Below are 12,493 nucleotides of genomic sequence, written 5' to 3' on the forward strand. Positions count from 1 at the left end.
GTTGTAGGTTTGGTGTGTTGAATGAAGTGAGTAATGCATATGGAGTTCGGATGCCCATACTATCATTTTTTTCATTTGGGTGACAGGTATCTCCTCCCCTTCTGCCGCTGCCATCTGTACGCCACTCCTGCAGATGGCTTCTACAGTCGACACCTGCAGCTTCGAGTTAATCAGTGGAGCACCATTACGATCTTATGGGACGATCGCCAATGGCCCACATGCCCTTACGCAGTACTAGTGGCTAGGTGCAGCATACCTAGCTTCCAGCTGGACTAGTGCCTACTTCATGGGACGGCCCTGCGGTCCTAGGCGCTTCCATGTTGCCTTTTTGGACGTTGATGTAGCCCCTGTGTGCCATGAAGGTACAGGGCGTCACACATGGGGAAGCTGGTCATTTATTGCGGATGCAGCCCACAGTAATGCTGATCATTTGTGAGTTTATGTTCAAATGGCTGTATGGGCTTGGTGATTTTGATGTGCATTAAATTTATATTCAGATATTTACCGTGTAGCGTTATTCTTTGCTAGTAATGTGGCATATTCCGATTTGTGGCGCGATGTATTGTGTGGTGTTCTGCATTGGGTTCCGGCTTCTGGGTACAGTTGTGTGGTACGTCCTTATGCTGATGGTTGGTTTGACTACTGGCATGTGTACAGGGCTGGTGCAGTCTCCCTCAGGTTACTGCTTTGGATGTTGATTTGCACTGGTGGCAAGCGATGGGGGACTGTTGTTGTTTTGTGTCATGGAATTTTCTGTTCGTTTTGGTGTACTTGCACCTTCAGATGCCTGTGCTGCATCAGTACGGCAATGGTGTGTTGCCAATTGTGGATGGCCACTCACAGGGCACTTGGGGCCCCTGCATGCATTTGTTCGTTGGCATGCATGGGTGACTTGTACATTTCGCTGGTTGCACGGTGTGACTGCATTGCGCCTACGAGGAGTTGTGCAATGTGGCCAGGGAGTGGAGTACAGGCACTCAGTAGGGCCATTACGGTTGGTTCGCGATGCCGTAGTTCTCGCCATGGCGGAATGGTACTTTCCGCCATGCTTGATGGCGTTAGGTGAATGTCCGCTGGGGTCAGCATTCGCGTACCGTTGCGCCATGGCGGATATTGCGGTTTTGCAGGGCGCGCGTGCGCGTACTTGGTGCAGTTAGCGTTGGCGTTCGCTACGGTGTCGCTAATGGCATCGTACTTTACGGTGACGGGTCATGATCGCAACGGGCGGTATTCGATGGCGGTATTACATTTCCGCCATCGTTTTTCGTATTCCGCCAGGGTCGTAATGAGGGCCATTGTCTCTTGTTTAGCTGTATTTTGAGTATACCCACTGTCCCTTATTTAACTGCATTTTAAGATAGTCACTGTCCCTTACTTAGCTGCAGCCCTCTTCCCTCACAAACCCACCTGCCCTCTTTCTTACAGAGCCACTTGAGCGTCTGGAGACCATGCCAATGATAACAGTTTGCGGTATAAGTCAATTTAACTTAACATAACATTGCAGCATTTACTCAATTCACTATTGTTTAAAAACGGTAAAAGACAGCTGGTGTTGATTTGATTTGATTGGGGGTTTTATAGAGCACAGCTAATATCCAGAGGCCTCTTGGCGCTGGCACGTTACTCCCCATTCTGCTGTCAAATGGTTTCTGAGGAATTACCACTCGTGGTAAATTCTCCTGCGCTTTCCTTCGGTCGTTGTGGAGAAATACCTCCAGCCACATGCTGGAGGCTTTTCCCGGAATTCACTTCCAGTTTTGAAATATGGCCTTTTCGTGAAAGTGGAGGTATATCCGTTACCGCCGCTTTTTTTTCCAAATCTCCCATCATCATAATGAGGGCCAATTTAATTGTGGGAATTCTGTTAAATATAAAAATATTTTTTTTTATGGAACCCTTTTGAAGAGAGGACTTTTTGTGCCTAATTCTTTCTTTTTCTAATTGGATGTCTGATAGTTATGCACAATAATGTGTTGGAGTGCTTGGTGTCCCACATCACTCTGTGTACCCTTACACAATTTGTGATCTGATTGCATGTCCTCATCTATTTCCGTCCTCAGGTGTGTGTGCAACATAGACTGCAGTGGACACAACCTAAATCCAGTCTGTGCTTCGGATGGAAGTTCTTACAACAATCCATGTCTTGTGCGAGAAGCATCATGCTTGAGACAAGAACATATTGAAGTGAAGCATCTTGGGAAATGCACAGGTAAGGTCGCCTGTGCCATGTTATTGCGGTTTGTAAAGTGGACAGTTTTAGTGTTCTGTGATGGATGAGTGGGAATATTTTATTTATTTATTTATCATATGCCAAATCCTGCAGGCATCAAGGCACACAGTCACACAAAAAATACAACATCGAGAAACAGGGCATATTAACAGAGCTTTGGATAACAAGGAGCCCTAATATACTTTTTGGGCACCTAATGCATCACGTTTCTGGGCATTTGAAACAGGATTTATGCTTAATTATGGCACTGGAAAGTTGGTGTTTTCATTGGCAACAATGGGGCATGAGCAGGGCTTAACCTCCACTAAAGGTCCCCCTCCTGCACAACATTGAATGTTCCTCTCTCTATGTGACGACAGCAGTGCCCTTTGCTGCCTCCCATTTCCTTGCTTATCTCTCCCCACATGCGCCTGTCTGCGCTCGCTCGGCCCCTGTTGGTATACCCGACCCCCAGTGCATTCTCCTCTACAATTATCCTCACTTGTCATGGCTGCCTGATCCATCCTCTGCTCCCCACACTGTGCCATTTTGTCTTTGTCCCAATTCATCCCCCTGTCCCTGCCTTGTCTTCGCCCGCACCATAACCTCGGTTTTTCTTTTCCTGTGCTTTCCTCCTGGCTTTCAACACCTACTCCAGTGCCTGCTCTGTGCTCTGGCCCCCCTTGGCTTTTCTCTATCTCCCAGACAAGGCCTTCTATGTCACCCACCTCCATAGTCCACCAGTCTCCTGCTTGTCTCATTCTCCGCTATGCAGCCACCCACATCACCAGCCTCCCACCATTGCAATCAGTGGCAGGCAGCCCGCGCACAGGTTAGTGCTGCTTTACCTTGGGCACATTTAATGGCTCTTACTTTGATTTCTTTTACCCTCTCCATTATCTGGCCAAGTGGCCAGAATTTGCCAATAACATAGTGACATTCTAGCCTACTTTGGCTAGGCTGGATGGACTGTTCTCTGCCCTTTCACCCTCATTAGGCACAATATGACTAACTTGAGAGCTGGCTGATAATGCATATTGGAGGTTTGCAACCAGTCGGCACCCTTAAGACATTATGGACTGTCAATAATCTCTATTATTAGCCTCCTTGCACACACTTTGACTTCAGCAGCAGCCTAGGCAAGAAGCTTATTTAATTTTAAGATTTTCTTTTTTAATTCCACTTAAACCGTAAGACAATTTTTATTTTCTGTTTAACTTCATTGTTTATTATGCTTGACAGATCCTGTTTGTTAATTGCTGAAATTATAGTGTGAGTTATGGTTGAAGTTAGGCTGAAAAAGAGAAGGATCATTCGGTCTGTTTTCATTTATACCAGGCATCCAGGACATTGCACCATGGATTACAACAAGCTAAATTGGATGGAAAAGAGTTACATTTATATGGCGTTTTGGGCCGGCATGTTGATTGAAACGTACTCCTTTCACATCTCTCAGCTGAAAATGTAGCCACCATGGTGCACATAGCAGACACGAGGCGCTGAAGCACGGCATGCCATAACTCTCCACCCCGTTACTCACCACCACCAGCTTCGACATCATAACATGAACACTGGGTTCATGGCATTAAGGACGTCAATTTACCAAAATACAAGGGGTAGTGGAAATTACATCTTACACCTGATGACGTGACTGGAAGGGGCATTTGATGCCCTCTGACCACCCCACCCACTCCTGATGACACTACAGGAAGTGACGTGACAAATGTAAAAACACCTAAAACATGTGTGCACAATAAATAAAATAGCAAATACAGCCAAAGCAGATAAAAGTGTATTTTAGTTGTCGGCTATAAATTAACTGGGCTGCTATTGCGATATACCATGAGTGCAGCCAAGGTATTCCAAGGACACACCAAGGCGAGCAATCATACACCAGGGGAGCGTCCTTCCTATGCTAGTCCAGCCGCCTACGCCTGGTCACTATCATGTTATGCAGTTAAAACCTCACTTGCAGTGTATAGTCATAAAATGCTAAATGCAGCTCCACTTGCCCAGGTGCTTCCATGATATGCTAAATGGAGCCTCATCTATTCCGTCAGTGCCAGCTTATAGTCATCATATACGAGGTACAGCCTCCTGTGCCTTGATGCTGCCATCATATGGCAAGTGTAGCCATGTTTGCCCAGGCAATTGAGCTACTGGGCCTACCATGGTTCAACGTCACTAACATATGCAAGACACCAGGCACCTTAGGCAAACATTGTAAAAATGGCCTGGGGCGTAATGGGCGTGGAGGTGGGGGAGTTGGAAGGAGTTGGTTTGGAGCATGCAGAATTTGGGTGATCTTGGGTGTGACAATGGTGAATTTAGCGATGAAGTGGTTAAGGTTTTTTATATTGCAAACTGAAATGAATCACTTCTCAGTGAGCTAACTTGGAAAATTCATCCGTTTGGAGAAAAATAATCAAACAATTTAGCCAAGTCTGGAACCTGGGATTTTATACCAGGTGTATTGGTTTGTTATCCAGCTGCGCACATTTCCTCCCATCCAACCATGAGTTGTGCACCAGCGTATAATAATGTCTTCAGTATTATCCGTCAAGACAAGAACCATGGATGTGTGTTTAATAAAGCTGATTTGCAGAGCACAAAATCACATGCAAAATGTAACTTGACAATATAAAACATTAGGAACAAATGTTGGGTGACGGGAGCCTGATTCCTTCACTTGTTTTGTGTCTAGTGCTTGCTACTGTTTCTTAGCACTGTAAAAACAGATTGCACTGTTTTCCAACTTAATAGTGTTCAATTGATTCTAGGTATTGCATTCGGGCCCTATTCCCATGGCAGCGTGTAGGAAACAGGATGACCTATAGCACCCATCGGGGGCAGGGTCGGCAGATTCCCCATTGTAGGTGTTCAGCATAGAGCAATGCAACTGAGCAGAGGCCCCGTTCCACCCCATTGGAACCAATGTATTGGGCACCCTGGGCAAGATCAGAATGAAGCCTGTTTCACTACAGGACTGGAGCAGAACCTAGAGGCTTCCCCAGACATGCAGAGCTAGGACCCAGTTCGGCTAGAACACAGGCCGGAGCAGAACCTAGGGGTTGCCTGAGATACGCCTATTCAATATCCTGGTGCAGGCTTTGATCGGACCGATTGCAGAGGGTGCGGGTCCTTTCGTGGAATATTGCTGGGGTAAATAAATATATGACCGACAGTGGTTGGCTCGATCTTATTCAGGGGCATGGGGTAGTTAGCCTCCAGGAGACATGGGCTGATGAGACTCATATCCAGGGGTATGCCACCTTTGCCCCACTGGCACATAAAGGTGGGAAGGGCCACCCAGTGGTGGGTTGATCACACGGGTAGATGTATCTTTGTTTAAATCAGCCAGGATGATGGAAACGGGCTCGCCTGACCTTCTCGAATTACAGCTCAGGCTGAGGGACAAATCTGTGCTATTGTTATTCAATTTCCACTACAGGATTCTTCTAGGTAGGGGTGCGTAATTGATCAGTAAAACGGCAGACTGGGTTTTGAATTGGAGGCTGTCTTCCTCTGGTCTTCGAAGGATTGCTGTCATGGGGGAATCTCAATCTCCAGTTTGAGCCCCTGCATGGCATGACCGGAATACTGGAAGAGGAGGACAGTCACTCGGGAATAGTGCTTGTTAATAAAGCTTAGCCGCTCAGACAACACAGAAATGCAGAGGAGGTAGCCATTTTGTTTATGGTGGTTCATTTTAGGGCATGCAATGGCCGATTTCCGGGGGACTCTCAAGCAGCACCAACATTCGAAAATAGTCAGGGTGACAGCATGATCGATTATATTCTTGTAAACATCGAGGTTTGGGATTGTGTGAAAGCCTTTTGCATCCTTAAAAGGAGTAAGAGTGTCCACCAGCTCCTAATTATGGAGTTGAGTGAGTATTTCTGGGGGCCCCAGGCAGGTGGAGCATGTAATACTAATGCAGGAGATTTTGTCCAACTGAAGGTACAGGGACACGCTAGGTGTAATCCCAGGTGGGGAAAGCTGGATTTAGAGCAGGCCCTGCCTGTGGTGTACTGCGATATAGTTTTGTCTTTGGCAGAGGTGGCCACGTTGGAATCCAATGATGTAACTGCATCGGTAATTATGCACGAGAACATAGTGGCTAAAGTGGGGACTCAGGTTATCGAAGCCTTCGAAAAGTCATAGGCAAACTAACTGAGTCTTCCACCCCTTGGTATGATAAGGAGTGTAGATTAGTCAAGGGGTGCTTGATAAAGAAGCAAGGTATGAAGCCGGGACAAAAAGTCAAGGGCTACGGACGGCAAGGGCTGCATACTGTAGGTTATTAAGGGATAAAAAGAGGGCCTGGCACGGAGACACTTGGGACGCCCTACTTAATGCTATCAGTAAGGGGGACCCGAAAGGCTTTTGGTGCCTCGTCGGGACTGGGCAAAGAGTAGGCAGGAACACCCTGCAGGGTTGTATCTCAGAGCAAGCCTGGGCAGATTATTATAGCAGCCTCTATGGTGGCGGTGGGGCCCATGCTGCTAAGGACTCCCCCGTAATGGGGTTTGCACCAGGCAGGGAGTAGGACACAATTATTTGCCTTTGGTACTGGCCCGTGAGGAGGTTAGAAGAGCATTGTCGTCACAAAAATTGGGAAACGAGCCAGGCCCTGATAGGGTCCCAATAGATTTCTATGCTAATGACCTGCTGTTTCGGTCCCATACTTAACAAAACGATTTAACCCTACCCTGAGCGAGAATGTGGTACCCAAGTCCTGGACAAGTGCAGAGCTGATCCTATTCACAAGAAAGGCCCTAGAGATCAGGCCTCCAATTGCAGGCCGATTTCAAGCTGACTCAGGGGTAAAACCTGTGCTCGGGCCCTATTGTTCCATCTGGAGGCCCAGGCAAACAGTAACCAGATCATTAACCACTGACAGGCTGGGTTCTGTGAGGGCTTGAGTACAGTGGGCCGAAGCTTGCGGTTGATCATTGATAAATATGCAGTTCTCAGGAAGATCTGTGTTTACTCAGTCAATGTAGACCTGAGAATTGCATTCAATACTTTGCCCAGGCACCACCTCTGGGAGGTCCTCAGAGGGCTCGGCATTCCGATTGCCCTTCTGACTGCAATACAGAGTTTATAAATGGGCAACACAGCAGTGGTGCAGTGGGGAATTGATGATGGAACCTCCAGCAAGATCAACATTGAAAAGGGCCTCCGCCACGGGTGTGTTCTGGTATTATCGAAAAGTTGTTGGCCTCTCAGATGGATGGGCCAGTGCTAGCCGGTGACAGGATTCTGGTCTTGCTGTTTGTGGAGGATGCGGAATTGTTATCTGTAACACCTGCCGGCGTCCGCAAGCAGTTGGACGTATTTGTCACCTTTTGCAAGAATAATAGTCTAGCACTCAATGCAATCAAGACTGAATCTATGGTTTTCAACACTAACATCGGGGGAAAAGGTAAAGGCCTTAAGTTGATGCTGGAAGAGGGCGAAATTGAACAGGTATCGTTTTACAGTTTCTTGGGGGTCAGGGTAATGGCAGCATGCAGTTGGGCTATGCAACTGGAGAGAGCTAGGGCCTTTTTGGGGCGATATGGTGGTGCCCTGGCTGGGTTCACAGCTGAACATGGCACCGGGTGGTGCGTGTCTCCCTGGAGGCATACAAGGCCAAGGCGAGACAGGCAGCCCACACAGCTGCTGAGTGGGCATTTACAGATTTTGGGTGGGCCTTGCCCACTCAGGCCCTACCCTGTCTACGCCTCTGGCAGATGGACACCCACACATTGGCAATAAATATCTAAAGAATACTCTTGGTTTACCTTACAGCACGCCCAATTTGCCAGTGCTCTCGGAGACAGGCACGCAGGGAATTGAGTCCATCTACCAGCTCCGCCCAGTGTTGTTTTGGGTCCGGTTGTGGTCCCGTCCAGCGACAACCTTGTTAAATATAGAGATGCACTGGCAGACGTTCTTTCACAGCAAAGGGGTACTTCTTTGAAATGGGCTGCACATGTTAAGATATGCCTCAAGGGCATGGATCTTTGGGCTTAGTAGAGTAACCCAAGCACAATCACTAAGCAATCGAAGGGTGTGGCAAAAATTGCCACCATTGCTAAGATACTGCACAATGTCATTGTGAAAGCCTCTGGCTCCCCATCTTTGGCCTGTTATGTAAACCTAAAAATTCCGGAGGGGTTCGAGGGTTACCTTGATTATGTTAACCCAAGATTTGAGTGGACGTTATACGTAAAGCTTCGGTTTGGCAAATTGCCAATAGCATCCTTAATACATAAATGGCAAAAGGAGGCCTCGCCCCTGTGTCCCTAGTCTAACAGTGTGAATGAGGATCTAAGTCATTTCCTCATGTTGTGCCCAGTCACATTACCTTTAAGGACACGTTCTTAAATGCCACTTTTATTTCTCAACGTGGCTGCACGACTATTGAGGATGCTGTGGCAACCTGTTTACATTCAGGACATTCCTGCAGTGTTTGCTACTTGTAGATATTTAAGATGGGCCTGGAGAATCAGATCGAAGAAAATGTTGCATGCTCACTAATCATTTAGATATATAATGCTGTTATTTTCAGTGAATTGTGAGGACTATATTATGATGTTTTGTATGCTTTTATGACTTGCTTTGTCGAAGTAAAGCTTATTGAACTGAACTGAGCCGGCCTTGCTGTCATTCAAGCTAGAGGAAGAACAGTGGCTGGAAACAAGCATTCTTGAAAAGCATTCTCCATCCCACACACTCTGTGAGAAGGGAACACTCTCTGTACAAAGATAAATGCTGTGCACATCTGGTAATGAAGGGACACTGACTTCCATTATGATTATCCTTATTTTGTGATTGCAACATAACATGTTAAATTGAACGTTGTTTTTTTAATCTGTCTTCTTTTTTTATGGGAAAATGGGTGGAAAAACAAAATATATATTTCTGAGGCTTGTGGAATCTGCTTAGATCACATGCTGTGCATAGGCCGACATCTAGTGGAAGCTGCGGAGTATTACAGTTTGTTTCTCAAAGCTCGAAAATGGGCGTCGACATAGGGCGTGCCAGTAATACTATCCCTAGTGTGACGTCCACGGTACCCATGATCCCTCACGCATGTAGGATCCTCAGATTGTTTTTTTCCGCCATACTTGTCAGAAGCATTGTGCGGAGTTCCCTGGATTTCAGCCATTTTGCAAAAAATCAATATTAATTTCCCCGTTCTTTCACTCCCACGTCGAGACATCGAAGATCGACGCCGGTCCGAAGAACAACATACCGTTGAGACTGCACGACGGACTTTGGGCCTCAGAAGGCCTCTGGCCTCAGCCCTGCAAGTAGGGAGAGTGGGGGGTGGAAACATACTCAACACTCTTGATTATTTTCCTACATACACCCTACCTTAAGGTGACATATGGAGAGTACTCCATTTAAATTTTGCCCCAAGTGCAACCGCAAGTACCCTTGGGTTGACAAACACCCCACCTGTAATCTCTGCTTGCCGAGGGACCACCCCGAAGCGAACTGCAGAGCGTGCAAGCTTTTTAAAGCAAAGACACTCAAGGACCGCTCCACTAAGCATTGGGCCCACCACGCCAGGCAGCTCGAGGCCATGGAAGCAGTGGGTGCCTTCGGACGGCGAGGGCACAGGGGCGTCGAAAGCCACCCAAGCGCTAGTCCACGACCTCGGAGGATTGTCCGCAGGGCAGTTATGGGGAACACACACAGCGACACGAGCGCTACCCAAACTACTTCTACATCTAAACACACTAAGTCCAACTGAGACTCGACACGCGTGTCGAGTTCTCGGAAGAAAGGGGCATGTAGAGAGCGGTCCACGGAATCGGTGTCCTCTCGGCGTTCCAGGTCACGATCGCTGCACGACACACAGCAACCGTCCACAGTTGCCAAGAGTGCCTCGCTCCCCAAAGTCACAGAGGTACGTTCGTCAGAAGACGAATCTGACCTCCACCCCCAAGCCGCACACCAAAAGTCGACTCCGGCAGCCCATCCGGCGTCTGCCTCTGAGTCCCGACGTGCACAGTACCCCCGAATCTCGATGCCACGTGTCGAAATATTCTGAAAAGGCCAAACCATCAGGGAAACACTCGTCCACTTATGGGAAAGGGGACAAACAGCAGAAAGTGTCATCACATTCAACTTCTGCACCCCAGGCACACAAGAACAAACACAAGTCGTCAGATGAGGTCAAATCTAAGACCCCTGTCCCAGTCACTACATCCAGGCTCATTCCGCCCACTCCTTAGCATATCGGACTAGAACAGCAACCTCAACAGGAGGTTGTCATCCCCAGTTCCAGAGAATGGAGCACTGAGGACATAGACAGGGTGATGAGGAGAATGTCTTCCTTAGCCAATTTTTATGAAAACCACAGCATTTTCTTAGCTATACCCCTGACAATGCTACTCAGGATCCAAGGACCCTCAGCCTCCTAATAATAGATCTCGATTTGATACTCCAGCTCAGGGATTGACTTCAGACCCTTACTACATCCAGCCCTACCAGCAATATCAGGATGGCCCAGATATACAAATGCTGGACGACCAAACAGGGGTTGAGTATTATAGAGATGACGAGGACCAGGATGAGGGGGAGGAAAATGAGGAAGAGGTTTACAATATGAAGTCTCCGGTTCACAAGGAACCACAGGTTACTGACTCACCAATAGATAACCAGCCCCTTCTAAACGAGGTCTTGGCTAAAGCTGCAGAGCACTTCCACATAGACACTCAGGGGGCGCAGGAAGAGAGGGACTTTGTAGAGGAGCTAGTGGGGGACAAGAGGCCCATTGCTCAAGCCATTCCTATTCTCAAGTCAATCCAGCGAAGAATTGATCCTTCACTTCTCTCTCCTAATCTCACTAGGGCTGTAAACCCCAGAATTGAGAAGTTGTTCAGGGCCGCCCAGTCAGACCCACTTTCCATAAGAGGTCAACTTAAGCCCGACTCTTTGGTAATCACAAACACCAGGAAAAGAGCGGGGGCACTTCTATCTTCATCTGAGGCTCCCCCAGACAATGAGAGCAAGAGAATTTATGGGTTGGGAAGGAAAGTGGCCTCCACTTCTGCTTAGCAGGCAAGAATCGCCAATACCACCACTCTGCTGCCAAGCTATAATTTCCACCAGTGGGAGCAGGTTGCTGCTCTCATTGACTCCACTCCGGAACCACTAAAGGGCCAACTAGCCCAAATCGCGTCAGAGGGTAGAGCTGTGTCTGGTTGCATTCTGAAGACGACCTTTTACGCCGTAGATAATGCAGGCCGGCTCATAGCAGAGAGCACTGTCATTAAAAGGCATGATTGGCTAAGGCAGTCATGGTTTAAACCCGAGACCCAGGCTACCCTTATTGACATGCCAGTGGAACCGAATGTCTTGTTTGGCAAAGCAGTAGAGGACATACTCAAGACTGCCAAAAACGAGCACGATACTCTGATCGGTGGGTTTGTCAATTGTCCCAGGAACTTCAAAGAGGGAATAGTAATTTTCGTCGCTCACGCGGCCAAAATTCCTAGAGGGGCTCCAATTACGCACAGGGACAGGGTACATCGTGGGGTGGCAACCAACAGACTACCCAGAGTTACGGCAGAGGTAATAAAAGGAGCCGTGGTAGAGGAAGAGGCAGCCCAGGCAGAGACGGTACGCCTCCCACAAAACAGTGATGTTCCGCTCAGGGTTCCTTCCCATGCATCCCCAGTAGGGGGGCACATTTCCAACTTCACCCAAGCATGGCAAGGGATCACATTGGACAGATGGGTGCTGTCCAAGTGTCCGGAGGATACTGCATCGAACTGCTGGAGCAACCCCGCAACCACCCTTCATGACAAAAGATACATTCCCTGGACCACCAAAAGATCCTCCTCGAGGAAATCATCAATCTTCTCACAAAGGACGTGATAGAACTCGTCCCGGGCAACCAGGTAAACAAGGGTATTTATTCAACTTACTTCCTTGTGCCAAAAAAAGATTTGACAATGCGCCCAGTATTAGGCTTACGCCCTGCAAACAAGTATGTCAATCCCCAAAAGTTTCTCATGACTACTCTCCAAGAGGTAATCCCACTCCTAAAAAGAGCGGATTACATGGCAACATTGGACATGAAAGATGCCTATTTTCATATTTCCATGTTCCCAGCGCACAGAAGATTCTTGAGCTTCAAGGTGGACAGTCAGCACTACCAGTTCAAGGTGCTGCCCTTCGGTATAGCCTCGGCTCCAAGGGTATTCACCAAGGTACTGGCGGTGGCGGCAGCACACCTACGCAGGGAGGCAATCCCAGTGTACCCTTATCTGGAAGACT

General features: G+C 47.9%; 1 protein-coding gene across 1 annotated transcript in view; it reads left to right on the forward strand.

Moving 5' to 3' along the window:
• TMEFF1 (transmembrane protein with EGF like and two follistatin like domains 1) overlaps nucleotides 1–12,493 on the forward strand; it is a 577,671-nt gene that overhangs the window by 497,428 nt on the left and 67,750 nt on the right. The window contains exon 6 of the mRNA XM_069620632.1: nucleotides 2,061–2,209. Coding sequence (XP_069476733.1) covers nucleotides 2,061–2,209 — 149 coding nt within the window. The remainder of the gene's footprint in view (nucleotides 1–2,060; nucleotides 2,210–12,493) is intronic.

Source organism: Ambystoma mexicanum, chromosome 5q (assembly GCF_040938575.1).
Source record: "Ambystoma mexicanum isolate Mex_15411 chromosome 5q, UKY_AmexF1_1, whole genome shotgun sequence".
NCBI classification, from domain to species: Eukaryota; Metazoa; Chordata; class Amphibia; order Caudata; family Ambystomatidae; genus Ambystoma; species Ambystoma mexicanum.